This window comes from Stegodyphus dumicola, chromosome 3 (genome assembly GCF_044657685.1).
Source record: "Stegodyphus dumicola isolate Sdum_Otavi_A_Nest chromosome 3, ASM4465768v1".
Lineage (NCBI taxonomy): Eukaryota > Metazoa > Arthropoda > Arachnida > Araneae > Eresidae > Stegodyphus > Stegodyphus dumicola.
The window spans coordinates 130,666,785-130,686,832 of record NC_140770.1 but is presented as its reverse complement, the minus strand read 5'-3'; the positions used below and the strand labels follow the sequence as shown (position 1 = coordinate 130,686,832).

General features: G+C 30.6%; 1 protein-coding gene across 3 annotated transcripts in view; it reads right to left on the bottom strand.

Annotated features, from left to right (window-relative positions):
• The window catches only part of LOC118184552 (uncharacterized), a 90,959-nt gene that overhangs the window by 22,258 nt on the left and 48,653 nt on the right, over nt 1-20,048 (bottom strand). For all 3 annotated transcript variants that reach the window (XM_085813319.1, XM_085813320.1, XM_085813321.1), the window contains exons 5-8: nt 12,403-12,748; nt 5,923-6,415; nt 625-997; nt 326-495 (exon numbers count right to left, since the gene is read on the bottom strand). In XM_085813319.1, the coding sequence (XP_085669445.1) occupies nt 326-495; nt 625-997; nt 5,923-6,415; nt 12,403-12,748 (1,382 nt within the window). The remainder of the gene's footprint in view (nt 1-325; nt 496-624; nt 998-5,922; nt 6,416-12,402; nt 12,749-20,048) is intronic.

The following is a 20,048-nucleotide window of genomic DNA, read 5'->3' as shown; positions in this document are numbered from 1 at the left end:
CCATTTATTACTGGGAAACATTTTCCTTAGTAAAAATAAAGAATTAAAAACCAGGAGACTTGTCAGATATGCACTTATATTTTTTATGAAGAATCATCGTAGAAAGATTTTTCTATTTAAGTTTCTTCTAAATTTACAAAGAACTGATAAGAACTTCTAAGATTTAGAAATTCAGCTTAGTTTATGAATACTTTATTATTCCGTGACAAAACCTTTGCTGGTAATAAATACTTTTAATTAAACAATGCAGTTATCATTTTTATAGAACAAACATTCTTTTTTTTTTTAAAAAAAAGGGGGGAGAGAGATTTATGTAACATTATACCTGTTAGAATAATCCAATCCAATCTCACCCAATGCACGGACTTTATGATGCTGCAAAGCTTCACACAGTGTTCTTTCTACTTCATCATTGTAATTTTTTGAGTTATGAGGATGGCAACCAAATGTCCCCCAGACCTTTTCTTCCTCCAGATATTTTTGCCACATCGATTTCTGAAATAAAATGTATTAATAGCTTAAATCATCAACCTTTGCTCAATATTTAAATGTTCGTACTATAGCAATTATATTGGTGGTAATGAAGATGAGAGTGAGAGGTAGGGGAGGGAAAAAAAAAAACACCTTTGGAAATGTAAACGGGTTACAAAATACTGCAATGCATCCTTGATAACATTCAGGAAATGTACTTTCAAGCTGTTTCTTATAATCTGAAAATGTCCCTTCAAAGTTTAGTCTTTGAAAAAGGAAGTCAAGATGACAATGAGCATCAATAAATCCTGAATCAGATTTAAAAGACATAAGGTTCTGGAGACTGTAACTAGGCAAGATACCCTTAAACCTTTTAGTCCAGTTTTCAGTTGAAATATCTGGAGTTTGATCAGCAGCACAGCTTCTTCTATAATCATTTGATGAATGACTTTTACTTTCAATAGGAAAGCTTCTTCTTCCAACTTGCTTATCAAGTTTAAACTGGTTTGATCGTGGAGAAGGAGACCTAAAATAAAAGAAACAATTTTTTTTTAAATGATCTTCAAGGAAATGAATTGCAAAAAGTTATTTTGATTTAAACTTTCAATGTTTAACAAGTATTATAGAAAATTATTTTTATTTAAAACATCTGCTTTTATGTTAATATTAATTGTAAATAAGAAATCAAAGTTTTATTAGATTTCATTTATAATAAACAATAACAGCCATATTTTTCCCAATAAAATCTTTTTATCGCTTTTTTTTTTTTTTTTTTTTTGCAAGTTACATATTTGTTTCAGTATTTAAACAGTGACATTAGAAAGAGAAAATGCATTGGGTGAAGAAGTAATAAGCCATTTAACATAAATTTTCTTTCATTTATATTTCTAACATTCACCTAAATGATGAATAACAAAATGTAAATGATATAATTTCATTATATAAAGTCCGAGACCTGGATTTAACAGGACTCCAGCAGTTTCGGATTCGGTATTTTTCATATATTAGATCATCAGTTTAGTACGATGACATGTACAAATTATAAAATGAAAAATATGAAATAGTGATATGTGAAATAATTTATGGCCTTAAGATTATAAAATAAATTATAAATAAAAATATTTAATGCTTATTTACTTACTAAATATTTCTTTCAATTTAAGTTGTTTAATTTTTTTCATTTCTGGTGATAGTACTTTATAGACAGACATATTGTTCAGTTGTAAATTCCCATTGTTCAAGTTCTGTAATTGCCTGTAAATTGTTGAGAATTTTGCAGCTCCCCAGAATTCTCAATAAATTAATTGAATTTTTTTTCTTTTCAACAACCCCTCAACCACTTTCTCTACTATCAGAAGCAATATTTTCTGGATTTAGAACCATACTTCAGACATCGCTATCCATTAGTTGATTGATCACTGGGCATTGTCATCGAAATGAAAAACTTCTGTTATAACATCTTTACTTATTACCCTTTCTCCCCCTACCTTCAAAAATTATATTAACTGGAAAATTGTGCTTTTTGTTTGTAATATCTGAATATGAATAAACTTATGACAATCATCCTATAGCTAGTATCCATTATATACCATTGGTGATGTGTCATGAGACTGGCAACTAAAGGCATGCTGTTACACCAAATTTTGCCTTACTTTTATTGCATGCTAACAAAGTTAAGGCAGAATTATATTAGTTATTTTTTATATTTATGTACATGCTTAAAGCTTAGCTGATATAACAGAAACTATGCAATTATTCATTGCTGGCTTGGCACATTATTAGCATGCGCAGTGGGCGTCATATAGACTTTAAAACTGGATACTGATCTTTGAATATGAGTTCTATCTGCTGAGGGAGCTACTGTAATGTCTAAATATTAAGTATTCTTTATCCTACTGCTTTTGTTTCCATCAGCAATTCAGCAATGTAAAGAAGGTAGCTCTTCATCCCTCATAAAGAATAGTTGCTTACTCACGAGTTGTTTAATTGGGGTCAAATAACACGAAATATATTTAATATAGCTAAGTACTATATAAATAAACTCCCACATATACTGAAAGCTTACCCACAGCTACTGCTAGACATTTTACAGTCAGTCCAAAGTAGTCTTTGCAAGTCTAAAATTTTGCTGCTAAGTGCCTCCCTAAATTCTAAAAATTTTGTGGCCCAGTGCCTTTCTTAAATTCTAAAGATTTTGCCTCCCTTAAATTTAGCTGCCTGCAGTGGCCACACCAGCTCTGGCACTGATACTGGGCTTATCTGAATAAAGAATCAGTTAATCTTGATTCAAATAGCACTAAATGTAACCTTTACGTTTTACAGCAAAATTAGCTAAAGTCTAATCATCAGCAAGAGCAATGTCAATATAAAGTCTACCATGCTGTTTGGTATTCAATTACGAATTACTAATATTAAACAAAATTTGTTTAGATGTCATTGCATTAGTCATTTCTCAAGCTGCACTGAACTAAGTGGCATACAGTAATGACAGCAAATAATAATAAATAAATTTGAAAGCTTTCGGATTTTATATTACGCCACTGACATGAAAAGACATTTAAAGCAGCATACAGATAGATTGATTTTAGCTTTTTGTGTGCCACCTTTATTTATTAAATATCATGTTCTCTGCACTTAAATCATAAAATAATTTTAAAATGAGCATATCTTTATAATTTCCGATACACAGTCTTGTATGCTGGAGATAAAAATAATCCCCCCCCTCCGTACAGTTTTGCCATTGCTCGCTTTGAAATCGTTGAGTTATTAATCAAAAATTCATTAAAGTGTTACAAAACATGAAATCGATAATATAACAAATTTCAAATTAGGGATTCCAGATACCTATATTCGATGGAAGATTACGTATTCAAAACTTCATGGTTGTAGGTACCGTTGTTTTATCACACTGTGAGAAACATATATACATTTATGCAGATTCTTCATTTTTTAATTTCTTTAAATATAACACAGAGTGATAATATTTGGCAGCAACAATTTGAAAAGCAAATCAACATTTATAGCGAATTAATTCAAAATGCCAAAATGAAATTAATAGCCCTTCTGGGCTAATAAAAAAAGATGTTGCTGGTGATCCAGAGATCTGAATTTTGAATATTGTATATATAAAACACAATGCATTACCTTACATCATTATTTTATCAAACTTGAAGCTATCCAGATAAAGGTGAGAAAGTAACACAAACACACAAAGAATTTCGTTTTCTAGTGTTTGTAATTTTATCATCTTTCCAAATTTTGAAATTTTATTATTCCAAAATGTAGATTTTCGACACAACATTAATGCAATAACGATTGCATTATGAATAACCATAGCACTGGAGACAGACGATAAATGGGAAATTAATACTTCACAAATTAGTAAAAACGGGTGTCTTTAATGAAAAATTTATTATATATTAACACATTTTACAAGGTTATTAAGCAATATAAATTTAAAAACACATGGATAGGAAAAATGTGACCTTAAAGAAAGTAATCAAATATCCCAGATCGTTTTCATTTATTTAATTACGACAAAGCATGTGAGCACTATCTGCCTAAGAGAGGGATGCCTTGAAGACTTTCTAAGGGAAACTAGTTTGTATACAAGTTACACATAGGGAAAACCATGAAAACACCTATGCAGTCAGCCTGTTCACCTGGAATCGAACCCAGGTCAGAAATATCAGTGTTCAGCGACTTTACTATTTGGCTGTTGGTGAGCCCATCTCAGAATGAGCAGGTAGTTAGTGCAACATCCTGCTTTAGGCTATGTTTTAGATTTTTCAAAATTGAACTTGGATTTTGTTGGTACTGTCTCAGCAAAAATGTTATTCAGAATATAACGACGAAGATATTTTTGTAAAACTAAGTCCCGTAATCTAATAATTATACATTCTTAAGATGTATTATTTAGGAATTCGAGGATCCAACAAAAAGAATTGTTTAAGAAAGAAAATTTGATTTCTTTTCTTTTTTAAGAAATGAACAATGAAATATTCATCTACGGAATTTCAAATACAGCATTTTGAAAAAACACTACAGAATGAAATAAAAATAGCAAAGGAAAGCTTAAATATTACCAGGAAATATTTTGAATAAGGACAGTTACCTAGTAACTATTTACTCAGTAAAATATTATATTTACAGATTTTATATTAAAATATTTATAAAAACCTTGCCGCCCACCTACACCACATAGGCATTTCAAAGCTCTGATGTGGATCTATTGTCTGTAACTTCTTGTCAACGGAAGATTACGTATTCAAAACTTTATGGTTGTAGGTACCGTTGTTTTATCACAATGTGAGAAACATACATACACTTCTGCAGATTCTTCATTTTTTAATTTCTTTAAATATAATACAGAGTGATAATATTTGGCAGCAACAATTTGAAAAGCAGTTTTTGGAAAAAGGGCAAAATTTGTTTATATTGTTATTTACTTTATAATCTGTGAAAAGTCCAAAATTTTGTAATCGATAGATTTTTAGATGTTGAAATTTTAAAATCAGAAACACAAATAGTTGAAAAAAGGAGAGAATTTTGAGAATTCACCAAAAAATCAGAAATGATTTTCAAAATGCTACATAAATTTTACCTAAATAACATTTTTTTCACTCTATCCAATCATGCAAACAGTAAATTTCTGAGATTTTTAATACGTTCATTAAATAACGATACAAGGGAAAAACTGTTTAAACATTAAATTTAAAAAACTTAAATCGAATTTTGAAAAAAAAAAAAATTGCTTTACAATACATTATATCAACAAAGAGTATATGCACAAATTTTGAACTTGATAGCTTATTAGGAAGTAAATTAAGAATCAATGACAAACTTTTGACCATAGTAACAAACACCATGAGCAAACTCATGAAAAGCTTATAGAAAGGAAACTACTTGCAGCATGGATTGACTTGTGTGGAGAGTCTACTGTCAAAATTTTGTATGATTCTTGCAAAAGATGTATAGGGTGGTTCTAAACTGTTTTTACAAATTAAGAGGGGTAACAGACCCTATGTTTTATGGTAATTATTGCTCCTCTGGATGGGTACTATCACCCCTCTTAATTTGTAAAAACAATTTAGAATCACCTTGTATAATCAAATGTAAATATTTAAATGTTTATTTCAGAAATGTTAAACAACCAAAATTTCCAAAGCATATTATTAGTTGCCTATTAGTACTCTCCCCACTCAAAATATCTCCTCAGCACCCACCACTGAACAATGACACTCAGGTTGAGAAACAATAATCTAACCAGAGAGGGAAAAATGAGATCATAAGTGATCATAAAAATTTCTGCAATTAAAGGCCACTGTGAAAAAAGTTATATGCCTCCATACCTCAATACTTTTAAATATAAAAGAACTGTGTTAGCTTTCCTTTAGCAAGTTAACAATTTCAATTACATAACTAAACACATAAAATGAAAAAAAGACTCACTTAATATAAAAAGAACTATCTTTTAGATCAATTCTTTCTCCTTGAAAACTTTTACATACAGAATCACTATCATCATCAATTGAAGAAAATGACCGTTTAAGTTCCGGACTATATTTATTATCATACTTCCATTGGACCGCACTAGAAACCTTTGGTGATATACTAGAAGTTCTACTTTTCAGGTCAATTCTCTTTTTTTCAAGTCTTTCAAGTGGAGAATTTGGACTTTTATCAGATTCAGAAGATGACCATGAACTATGTTTGTTTCTATATTCCCACTGGGATGATGAAACAGGAGTCCTGATGTAAGATGATTTATTTTTTAATCCAATTTTTTCTACTGCAAATCTTTTAGGTGTAGAATTTACATCCTTATCAACTGCTGAAGACGATCGTTTAAGAAGTGGACTATATTTATTTTCATACTCCCAATGGGATACACTTGATGTCTTAGGCGTCAAAATTGCAGATGAAGATGCAGAAAATTTAGACTCTGAAATAAAAATATATTTTATTGCAAAACTAAATTTAATTTCTTTTTTAAATAATATTCAGTTGTTATTTTATTTACAAAGAGCACAAGGAATACTAATGATTATAAAATACTAAATGCAATAGTTTAGAAAAAGTCCTTCAGGTTCATTTAAGTATAAAATTAACAGGCATCATACAAATACAAGGTGTCCACAAATGTTTACCCTGATTAAATAACATAACTCATGAATGTGCACAGATAATGCCTTGGTAGCAAGCAAAAGATCCAATGAATACTCAGTTTTATGCCATACACTTCTCCTTCTCCACTAGATTACTCTCTTTGGGAAAATATGCTGAAGACATTGCATAAGACACAACAGTTTGTGATGTTGTAACTTTGTGACAACACATCACAGACACTTTTCAGACAGTGACACCAGAAATGTTGAAAATATGTGGCATGAAACTGAGTACTCACTGAATATTTTGTATGCTATCAGGAGTGCATATGTGAAAGTTTATTAAATGTTTTCAATATGATTATAAATTTTGGCAATTTATGCATTTGAGGTTCAATGCACCTGTGAACAAGTCTTGAGTTAGGTTTTGTAATCAGGATAAACTTTTGAGGATACTTCTTACTTTATTTACCAGTTTTTAATTAATTTTAATTTCTGTATGCATAATCAGAATTTTTAATAAATAAGAATTTAATTATTTACTTGATTTACTGAATTTTCCTCCCTAAAATAATTCTGATGGAAAATTCTCAATTTAATGAAGAGTTTGTTCTTTTTTTGAAGTTTTGCCTAAACTGCAAACAAATTTAATACTAATATTTAAACAACATATGTGTCCACATGCAGATAGGAATTATCCTTCAAACAATGGGAAAGAAGAGTTGTTTCTTTCTTACCATTTTATACTAGTGAACTACAGCTTCCAGCTATGTGAAAAATTATTAAAAATGCAGTGTCGAAAATGATTACTCAGATGAATAATGAATGACTTGTAATAACAATCTCAAACTCAGACATTTAAACTCGATGTTTCAATGCTTTGAATTTTGACAAAATCATGGAATGAAATGATATAAAACAAATATCCGTAACTGATTTATAAATGCTGGATTTACATGGTGCAGTTGAATTCAATTATTTACACATTATAAAGATAAAACATTTAATACACATAAAACTTCTTAATATGACAACGTTCATTTCACTGAAAAAAGTGGTTAGAGTTCCATCATTTTACTGAGCTGTAAACAGCTAAATTAGATAGCATGAAAAAAAATCTGATCTGTACACCACATGACTTCCTTGTACGGAATATTAAATTATACACATTTTTTCTTGCATTTCATTTAAACTTATTGGATTGAATTAAATCTACTTCGCAGACAGCACATAAACCACAATAGAATAAATGTGTTCTTTAAAATTCACTCTATTTGCTTACCATAGCGACACTCTGGCGCTAGGTTCACTTAACAGTAATTATATTTCGTTCATATTATAACTCAGAATGCACAAAATTTATATCATTTAAAGAATTATCTAATCATTGCCACATGTTCTATTAAAATACTATAATAAAGCTAGAACGATGTATAAAAGAAATTAAGCAAGCAAAAAAAAAAAAAAAAGGAAACAGTTTTTCACAGACAATTGAGTATTTCTCTTTCAATTAATTCAGCTCTCACTTTGCGACAAGGCAAAAATACATAAAAACTAAAAATATCTGTATTAAAAATTACGAAATAAATCTTAAACACTTATTTCCTCGAAAAAATTCCAGAAAGGATTAAGCATGATTTAATTTGCAATAATAAATAAAGGCATTATCTTTGTTGTTGCGAAGCTAAGTTTCTCTGGATTGGCAACAAATCCACTACTCTGCTGTTTCAAATGTAAAAAAGCAATGGCTGCCATAAAAAAAAAATTGCTAGGCTTAGCAGCACTTAAACAACTTTAAAATTGTTGATAATTTTAAAAATATTGCATACAGATTTACTAAAGGCATAAAAACCTCAACCGGAAGATAAGAACAACATAATTCAATCATTTTTAAAGCAAAAAATGTACAATTTACAAACATATAAAAGTAAAGAAAAACTGAGATCACTGAGCCGGGCAACAGAATGGATATATATATAAATACATTTACATCCGTTTGGCGCACCCGATTGCAACCAAAATACGAGGTGTTTATCTACATGTTATAGTAGTCTTATAATCAAAATTTCAATGTTCTGAGGCTGCTCGTTTTTTAGTTATGCAAGATACATACGTACATACATACGTTCGTACAGACGCCACAAAAAATTCTCTTCAGAATTCATTTTAAAGCAGTTTTATAATTTTTTTGGAGGAAAAGAGTCTTTTATTCTGTCCTTACGTACAGATATCACGCAAATACATCGTTAAATTGCATTTGAAAGCGGTCAAAATGGATATTTTCGTTGAAATATATTGCCTGAAACTTTTCGCAATTACAATACTTCCTTTTTACTTTGTACAAGGAAGTAAAAATGTAAGGTGTTTAAGTTGCTTTGTTTATTGCGCTAATACTTTCTCTTTACTGCTAAAGACAGATAATTTCTTGTTCAGTGTCAAAGTTCCATTGTTCAAGTCCTGTAATTGCTATGTCGAGAATTCCGACTAGCTCGTCAAACGAAATTTTTTCGTTTTCAATAACATCTCCATCACTTTCTTCACTATCAATAGCAATATTTCCTGAATCTAGAATCATAATACAGATTTTGCTGTCTGTTGATTGATTGATGAATGGAGCACTGTCATCACAATGAAAAACTTCTGTTATATTATCTCTGTTTATTACCGCTTCTCCACATTTCTTTACAAAATACATTTATTGGAAACTTTCACCTTTCGTTAGCGATATCCGAAAACCTTCAAATTAATGGCTATCATCTTCATTATCCTCACCGTGAAATATGGTACCTGGTCATAAATAATGCCATGCATTTTTTAAAGTATCTGAAGACATATCCTCCTATGATCTTGGGATGCTTCACAAAGTAGATTTTATGCTAAAATATTTCTTAAATTCTTGAATAGTCTTGCCATTATTTAAGAAATTTAACATGGACTTTAAAAATGCTACTTCATATTTGTAATTAAGCGTGCACACTATTCCGATATCTGTAGTCTGAATGATTGATGTACAATTTGGAGGACTGAATAATAGAGATAGATTACCTTTCACGAAAACTTTGTGAAGTATGAGCCATACACTTGTTTACAATCAGGACAGTTTTTGAATCATCAGTTAAACCAAATGAATTCAAATGTTGCCAGGCGTCTGATATGAAATGATTTTCAAACCAATCATTCTTTAACGCTTGTGTCACCCATGCTCTTTTATTTACAGAATATATAATGGGGAAAATTTTTACTTCTTTAAATGCTCGAGGTCCAATTACGGAAAAATCAAACCAAATGAATTCAAATGTTGCCAGGCGTCTGATATGAAATGATTTTCAAACCAATCATTCTTTAACACTTGTGTCACCCATGCTCTTTTATTTACAGAATATATAATGGGGAAAATTTTTACTTCTTTAAATGCTCGAGGTCCAATTACGGAAAGTTTATACTTGTGCATTGCGTTCCTGCAGCATTTGTGCTAGTTAGTCTCGCTTTGGAATCTTTGATACCAATTGGATCCTTTTCTGTAGAGGTTGCAAAGGTATATATTACCAGAAAAGACCAGTTGTAAATTTGTTCTGGGAATAACTTTTCACTATTACTGAGTTCAATGAATTCATCTGCAAATAGTTGAGCAGGTTCAGTATCAGCTGAAGCTTTTTCACCTGAAATTTTTAACTGCCTTATACCAGGCAATTTTGAAATTCATTTCTTCATGAAATATTTTGGCTTGAGGCATTAGCAGAGGACCTGTCTATAGCATGCCCTCACTGTGATGCTGTCTGACCCATTCAATCATCACTCTGAGCATAACCAATAATTTTTCTGTTATTCATTGTGAGGGTGGTGTCGGAATCCACAAAAAAATTTTAAAAAGTTCCTTTTACTGTTTTCTTATGTCATATACAGTTGTCTTTCCGATGCCATAGCCCTAGCATAATTTTAAGATGGATATTCCTTTATCCATTTTCTTTGCACCAATTCCACTTTCTGTTTAATGGACATCAAAACATGCTTTTGCTTTGTAGATCTTGTTGCAGCTCCATAATTAGAAAATCTTTTCGATATAACTGAAAGTTCAAACTTTAATTTTCATAAAATTGCTGTAATAACAGACTGGAAGAAATATTATCCTGGATCAAATCAGAAAGTTAAGTAACAGCACAATCTGCTATATAACTGAAATTGCTTTGAATCAGTGAAGTATAATTTTAGCCTAGCTTAACAGAGTCTGCTATATATTATCAGCTATGTATCATGAGACTGTCGATGAAAGACAAGTTGTTCCGCTAAATTTTGTCTTGCTTCTATCATACACTGAGACTGTAATAACAGCCTGCAAGTAATAATAAGCTGGATCAAATCAGAAAGTTAAGGAATAGTACAATCTGCTATATTAACCAAAATTCCTTTGAATCAGTGAAGTATAATTTTAGTCTAGTTTAATTAATAATTAGCCTAGCTTAGCGTCTGCTATACATTATCGGCCATGTATCATGAGATTGGAGATAAAAGACAAGCTGTCTAAATTTTGTCTTGCTTCTATCGCACTCGGAGACAGTTAAGCCTAATTGTGTTATCTTAGTTATTTATTATACTCACGTCTATTTCTTGCATATGCTAAAGGCTTATCTGAGCCCTGAATAAATAAATTCCCACATATCATTAAGGCTTATCGAGAGCCGGTGCTAGATATCTTACCGCCTGATGCTGTCTCTGTGGGTCCTAAATTCTGCTACCAAGCACCTCTCCAAGTTCTAAATTTTGACACCAAAGGATCTAAAAATTTTGTCATCCCTTACTTTTGTTGCTTGGTGCTTCTCTAAATTCCCAAAATCTTGTCTTCCCTAAATTCTGACTCCCGGTGTAGCCATAAGAGCTTTGGTGCCAGTTCTGGGTTTATGTGAATATTAAATCAGTTATTCTGAATTCAAATAGCATGGAATCTAATCTTTTGGCCTAAGAGTATCATTAACAAAATCTATTTTTAGCATATGGAAAGAATTTTTTAAAATTTTCTCGTCAGCATTTCTCAATGCATTTAACTTAAATTTGTAATCATTACAAAGCATAATGTCAACAGAAAAGGTTACCATATTCTTTGTTACTGAATTGCTAATACAACAACAGCAACAACATTTTTTTTTTTTTTTTTTTTTCCCCTGCATCGCTACATGAGACATTGCTCAAGTTGTCATGTGTTGATAAACATGCAATGGTGAAACAAAAAATATAATAAATGATGATCCATCAGGTTGATGTCAGAGATAAAAAATATTAGTTGGTGTCAAATCAACAATGTTTCTATGTAGAATATTTCGATTTAAGATGTATGCGAAGCAGATACGCAGCTACGGAGCAAATTATTGATCCCACAAATTTATGTTAAAATGATTGTTTCTTCAATAACGAAGTATGTTCTTTAATGCTGAAGTTAAATTAAGAACTGGGATTCTTTGCATGCTTTATTATGGGGAACGGGTCTGAAATTTAAATCATTCCGGATACTCAACGTTGTACTTTATACTACTCTGTGTATTTGAAGAAAGTCAAAATTACAGAGGTAATTTATCTATATGTATACAAAAGGCCATCATTACAGAGGTAATTATAATTTTTATCTTTCTGTATATATTCTTTATTTTTTACATAAAATTAATTTAAAAATTCAGTTGCCTTAAAAAATACCCCAGTGAAAAAAGTAAGCAATTTTTGGAAGGTTATTGAGCTAAGAATCAATTAAAATAATATATTTACAAAAGATAAATAAAATTTTAAATCCATTTAACATTTTGTTTCTATATAAATAAAATTTTAAAAAAATACTTACTTTTGTTTACAAATTCACTGCTGATGATGCTTATACTTTGCTTAAAACTTGAGCTATTCTTTGTTTCTGTTGTTGTTGGTGAATGATAACTACATGCAGTCCGGCTGTTTTCTTGTCCATATAAACTTGTGAAACTCGGAGACTGAACACATAAAGCCTCAAGCTTTTCAAGATCATCAGTTGGAGACTTGCACTTTATTCGTTGTTCATAACAATGCTTTAAAGATGCATCAGTATCTACAGCTTCTAATTGACTTTCATCAAAGTAATTTGTATTTTCAGATATTAATTTCATATCAGACAATGCATTTCTGGTTGTTGTAGGAACACAAACATCTGAAAATGCCTATAAATATATATATAATAAAACATAATATAATATATTGTAATGGTTAAGTTTAAAATAATTTCTTTGCCATTAAGAAGTATGAAATAATAGAATTTATAAAAATCAAGTTATTAAATTTTGCACTGGTATGAATTGTTTGAAATAAAGAAAAGCGCAGGGAATTTATCTGGCCAATAAGTTCCTTTCGAGTTTCAAATGAGAATGTCTAGGGGATAGAATATGAAGATCATGTGACCTATTCTACCACCACTTTAAAATGATAAACTTTAAATGCATTCATTTATCAAAGACACTGCCATTACAACTGCTCGTTTCTTCTTTGGAACTCAAGCTCAGAAGGCAGAAGATCCAAAGATATTGTATTTCTCTTCCTTTACCATCAAGCTCTCAAGAGAACCTAACAGATTTTAAGTCTCATATGTTGCAAAACCATTACAAGTACAAATGTCCACACTTAATTCAGGATTTGAACAGACCCAATGTCAGCCTCGCTAACAGAAGTAGCTTTTCATTATAAATTTGATTTTTTTAAAGCAAACTATTAAAAACATTAATAGTTTAACACAGCTAAATTTAAAATAATGTCTAAATAATTTTGCTGAGGGTTAAATTTTAGTTACCTAATTATTTACAAGCAAAGAGCAATTGTAATATTTTAAAGTAAAAGACAAAAATGGTTAATGTTAAAAGTTCTTTTCCTTGTTTTGCACTCTAATATAATGCTATTGAGTGTAATAAAATAATGCATAAATTTAAAAATATACTTTTTCACATATATATAAATTCTTAACTTGGGAGCAGAGCAGATAGATCATCAGGTTTAAATGAAACACGAGTCAAGAGTAAATAAAAAGTAATTTGCAAAAAAAAAAAAAAAAAAAAAAAAACTATTTGAAGAATCAACGTGAATTAAATTTGTTCTAAAATAAATAAAATGACAATAAGGAAAATGAAGTTAATTATTTTAAGAAGTCAAAAGATGTTACTTTACATTTCAGGTATGGAAATTTCAAATATTATTATTATTTAATGTCATCTGATTCGTACAGCATAGTAACATGAAATGAAAATTTAAGTGACCTGAAAGATGAACTCAAAAAATTAGAATGGAGTAAGAAAGATGTCAAAGCTGAAATATATACAACTTCTGTAGATAAAGGTCTATTGATGCATGTATTAAACTACACAAATTCGAAAGGTGTTTGCTAAAATGGTTGCAGGCACTTAGTTGACAACATGTACACAGCTCCAAAAAACAAGGGGGGACAGTTCTATATCTTCCGTTCTACTGGGCCAATTGATGAAATTCAACTTGTGTTTTTCATGTCTCGAAAGCACGACTTGGGAAATATATTAGATTCATATATAACATTGTTCTAATACAGGTATTTTGACACAAAATCGGACTTTTTCTGAAACGATAGGACAATTTTTTTTCACATTTTACATTTTCACATTTCACTACAGCTCAAATTATGCCAAACTGCCAAGTTTTGCAAAAAAATTGTACAAGTTAGTTTTTAAAAAATTAGCTCCTCAATGTTAATTGAATTTGGTACATATTTATTAATATATATATATATATATATATATATATATATATAACTTATTTGATCCTTCCTTTCACATTCAGGTTCATTGCAAATCAAATTAGCCCCTCTTTTATAATTTACTTTTAAAATTTGTATTTTAAAATAATTTTTAGAAAAATATGTTGAATTATATAAAATTTTTACCATCATCTTAAATTAGATGTTCTAAGCACACCTGCAAAAAAATTAGATTTTTTTATTCAAAATTTCTGAAGATATACATGAATTTACATATTGGCCTGTTTTGAAAATTGGCATATTTGTTGAAAGCGATAATAACATCATATGTGGTTTAGGCACTTTGTCAAAATTATTTGAAAGTAGGCACGATATGAATTTTTTTCTGCTCATGTACGATGTAAAAAGGGAAAGGAAAATAGGTTGCCATGTATTAAGAAGTTCTTCAATAAATTATTCTTGCCACAAAATACAAAAAAGGCACCAAGATAAATTTTTGAATTTCTCTAGAAATTTTGCACCAAATTTTACAAAATGAAATATTTAGGCATAATTTGAGTCACAGAATTGAATGGTACTGAAGTTAATTTTTTTTAAATAACAAAGTAGAAATAAAATAAAAAGATGGTTCTAGAATTGAAAATGGTTAGTAAGATATAGTTCCTAAGAATGCAAGTGCTTCCAAGAAATGAAAGAATAGCAACTGAAGATATATTATGGCATAGGACATCTTGGTTATAGAAATATAAAGAAATCATTTTTGCTGTCTAACAGTATAAAAACTTTTATGATTGTATAATGGATGACTGAAATATGAAAACCAGACAAACAAGATATCTTTCAATTTTAAAAGAAGAACTAAGAGACCTTCAAAAAATTATTCTTAATGATGTGTGTGGACCAGATAATCCAATAACATGGAAAAAAAAAAGAAAAATATATCTTTTTTTTTTATTACTACACAAATTTTTAATGTTACCTTTGATAGAAGATAAATATGAAATGTTTATTGCAATAAAAGATTATGTAAAAGAAGTAGAAGCTAAACAGAATATGACAGTATCAAAATTAAGATGTGAAAATGTAGAAGAATTTACTGTGGATGGCTTATTTAATTGAGACAAAACACACGAAAGCTATCTGCCTAATAAAAGAGATGCCTTCACAGAGGATTTTCTAAGGTAAACTGGCTCGTATCCTGTTACCTATAGAAACCATATAAGCATCCATTCAGTCAGCCCATTCACCAGGATTTGAACTACTATTGATCAGCAACTTTAACATTCAGCTGCTAATCGGCAGAGAGTTTACTAGTGAAAATTTAAAAGGATGGCGGAAAAACAAAGGAATTATTTCAGGTTATTCTGTCCTTCTTTCATTAGTTAAATAGAAAAATAAAAATAATAAACCGAATATTAATACAAAAATAAAAGCCCTCTTTGCAGTTCTAAACTGGAAAATGAGATGTGGGGAGAAGCTCATCGAACTGCAGTGTATTTCTTTAACCACAGTCCAATAAAAAAAGAACATTACTAGTAAGGCAATGGAATAACAAAGGCCTAATTTATCAAGATTGAAAATTTTTGAAAGAATTGCATATGTTCAACAAACCAATTAAAAAGCATGATTCAAGAAATAAAATGCATATCTTTGTTGGATATAGAGCAAACGGCTATAGATTACTGGATAGAAGTGCAAGAATAATAAAAATATCCAAAAATGTTGAGTTTGAAGAAAATTTATATTCAGTAAATGAAAACAAAAATAAAGATGCAAATATAATGCTGTGTGAAGATATCCAAAATTTAGAAAATAAGATAAAAGCAATTTCAATTTCAAAAATTATCATTTAGAAGCTAATGATAATGAAGATGGAAATGGAACTCATGAAACTTAGAATGTGGGTGATTGTTTAAAAACAAAAAATTATCAGCAAATAATAGATATTTTGTAATACTGTCATACCAGGAATCAATATCATGAGAAAATTAAGAAAAATATGGTTAGAAACTATAGTAGAACTTCTAACTCTTGGTGAGATTAAGCAATTCTTTCTTCTCAAATATACATGAATCGGTCAATTGCAAATATGTAATGCAAACTGTGTTTGTTTGCACCCATTGCATTGTGTAACTGAAATACAAGCTTGTTGATAACCATCATAAGGTTGATTAGCAACAAAACTTGGAAAGTTCTGAATGAAAATGAAGCAGAAAATAAGAAAATTTTAAGTAGTAAATGGATTTTTAATGCAAAAGGAAATTGTTAGTTCAAAGCTAAACTTGGTGCAACTAAAAACAAATCTGAAATGATGCAAGTTGACATAAAAACCATTTTTTTGTGTGGAAATATAAAAGAAAATATTTATGTGAAAGTTCCAGAAGGCTTTATTGTGGAAATAAGTTATTCAAATTACAGAAGGCTCTTTATGGACAAGTTCTTTTCAGCTGGAATAATTGTTCCACAGAATTTTTAAAAAGATCTAATTCAAACCAAATATGAGAGATGTAAAAATTCCGGCTATTAATTTCCAGGACTCGTGGAATAACTCAGAAGAATAAAAAGGTTAAACACATGGCCATTTAATATGATTCAATCATAATCACCAGCCGTCTGTGCTCGGCTGTACAAATTTCGGAAAGAAGTTTTAAAGTCCTCTTTTGGAATGCTCTTTAATAGCGATGTTACAGTTTCCTTGATGGCTTCGACATCCTGAAATCTTGTTCCCTTCAGCGAATTTTTCAGCTTAGGAAACAGAAAATAGTTAAAGATGGTGGGTTAAAGTTAAAGATGGCGATATGGTTATATTAAAGTTAAAGATGGTGGGTGCTAGGTCTGGAGAGTATGGTGGATGCTGCATTTCAACGACACCATGCTGGGATAAGAATCGCATCACAGGCAACGCAATGTGTGTGCGGGCATTGTCATGTAGCAGCAGCCAACTCCCATTTTGTTGAAAAGAAGCCTCACTCTATGAATTCGTTTTCGAAATCGGTCAAGAACTTCTGTGTAGAACTGTCCATTGACAGTCATGTTAGGAGGAAGAAATTCATGATGATGAATCCATCGCAATCGAAGAAAGCGATCAACATAACCTTGATTTTGGACTTTTCAAATCGAAATTTTTCTGCCTTGGTGTATTTGGAGACAGCCATTTGGAGTTTGGTTTCAGGGTCATATTGATAACACCAAGACTCATCTCCCGTGACTATCCTATACAAGAACGCAGGGTCAGCATCAGCATTGCGAAAAGTTCACCACATGCATCCAGTCTCAATCACTTTTGTTCGTCTCTTAAATGGTGAGGAACAAATCTTGCGTTTGCCTAGGTCTTGCATCAAAATTCGCCGAACCGTCTCTTTGTCCACGTTGAATTCATCAGCGAGTACTCAAGTAGTCAATCGACAATCACATTTCACCATATCGCGAACTTTTTCAATTGCTTGCGGTGTGCGTATGGATCATCTTCGATGCTTTCGTGCCCATCCCGAAAGCGTTTAAACCATTCAAAAGTTCTTGAGCGGGATAATGCTTCCTCGCCGTAAACTTCTTTTAACATTTCGCAGGTTTCCGCAGCTGTCTTGCCAAATTTTAAGCAAAATTTAATGTTAATTCTTTGCTCTATTTTCACTTCGACACTAGGAATTTAAGAGTTATGTTTTAATGTGCCTTTCCACAAAAGCCACATACTTCAGAATGCCGCCGATTGCACTGCACATGCGCAAGAAAACGCTGTTCAATATGCAATCATTAGGGCCATCTTCCGACTTTTCGTTCTCCTACAGTTACATCAGTCCTGGGAATTAATAGCCGGACCTTGTATATTTAAAACAATGATTCTTCAATGTTCATGATAGTGCTCTGATTCGAAAATTGAGGAAATAGATAAAAAGATTTTTTGAAGAAATGTCAAATGAACTTGCGGTAAAAGTGTAAGAACATCCTAGTAATTTTTTATGCATGGAAATGGATAGAAATGACACTAAAACAGAATATTTACTAGAAATCCTTGAACAATATGGACTAACTGAACATAAAGAAACAGACACTTCAATAGGACTAGAATCAATAATATCTAATGAAAAAGGAAAAGTTAATTCTCATTACAGAGAAGTTATTGGTAATGTTTTATATCTGTCTAACAAAACTTGTCCAAATTTAACGCTGTTAGAAGCAAATACGTACAAAATCTAAAGTACTCTAAATTTGGGTCTTCATTACTAATGTTCAACAACCTGTTCTACTTCAATACATTGTTCAATTGTTCTTAGTTTTATGTGATGCAGATTATGAAGGTGAGGAAAGAATATGCACAAGTATTACTAAATGTGATTCCATATGAAGGACCATGTGAGTTGGAGTATTAGAAAACAATAATGAACTGCTTTCTTGACAACAAAAGCTGAATACATAGCAGCAGTAAACTATGTTAAAGAACTTTTACCTTTTAAAAACTTTTTAAAGAAATAACCAATAAAACTATAAATAAATTAAATATTGGTAAGCAATGTGTAAATAAATTGATAAAAATTGGAATTTTCAATACAAATAAACATATTGAAGTAGAGCATCATTTTTCCCCCCCCCCCCCAGAAAAGTTAAAGATATTAACTTTTCTTAACTTCTCATAACAATTTAGCTAATACAATTTTTAAATTATTGAGTAGTGAGAAATTCAATAAATTCAAGAATTATTCAGTATATTAAAAATTTTGTTAACCAAGAAAGAATAAATTCCGTTTTGAGGACTGTAAAAATCGCAGCGAAAATGTATGCGCAAAAGCGCCCATTTAACAGCGCGCCAAATCTAGCGTACGCACTGATTTCAAATTGCGTAAGTTTAGATAGTTCTATATTTTTTAAGATGCCATTGAAATATTAGTTTAATTTTTAAATCCTTTTTTTGATATCCTATGGATTTAACAATTTGAGAATTGCCCATGACAAAAAGTCTGCAATAGAATTTTTTCAATGAAAAGGCATCATTCATTATAGAAAATTATGTTTCAACAACAAAAGAGATGAAATTATGTTTTAGCGATAACTCGATAGTGAAAGAGCGAAGCAGGAATCCTTTCAGTTAAGTTTAGCCTTTTTTATATAAATTATAACAATGATCTGAAATAGTTATTTACCCTTATGCTTCCATTCAGTTATGTTTAGGCTTTTTTATATAAATTATAATAATAAAAAGGTATTACAGTACAAAGTCTTTAATCCGGAATGATCTATAATCTGGACCTCAAAGCTACAAACGTTCTGTGCATGCACCAACGCATAATGCGTTCACGCATGTGCATAATACGTTTACGCATGCGCATTTAATGTATAACGGACGGTATAAGCTAGGCTAAAATTACCTAATTATCTATTTCAGTTAATGTTGCAGATTGCGTTGTTCCTTAATCTTCTAATTGGATCTGGCTTATTATTTTTTGCAGACTGTTAGAGCAATTTTATAAAAAGTAAGCTTGAACTTTCTATTATGTCAAAAAGAGTTTCCGATTCTGGAGCTGCCAAAGGATCTACAAAGCGAAAGCATGTTTCGATGTACCGCTTCCGATAGTGAAGAAAGTGACAGAGAGGTTATTAAAAACGAAAAAAATTTCGATTGACAAGCGAGTTGGTATTCTCAACACAGCAATTGCAGAACTTGAACAGTGGAACTGAACAAGAAATTATGTCTGTTTATAGAATTAAAGAGAAAGTATTAGAACAAAAAAACGAAGCAACTTAAACAACTTACA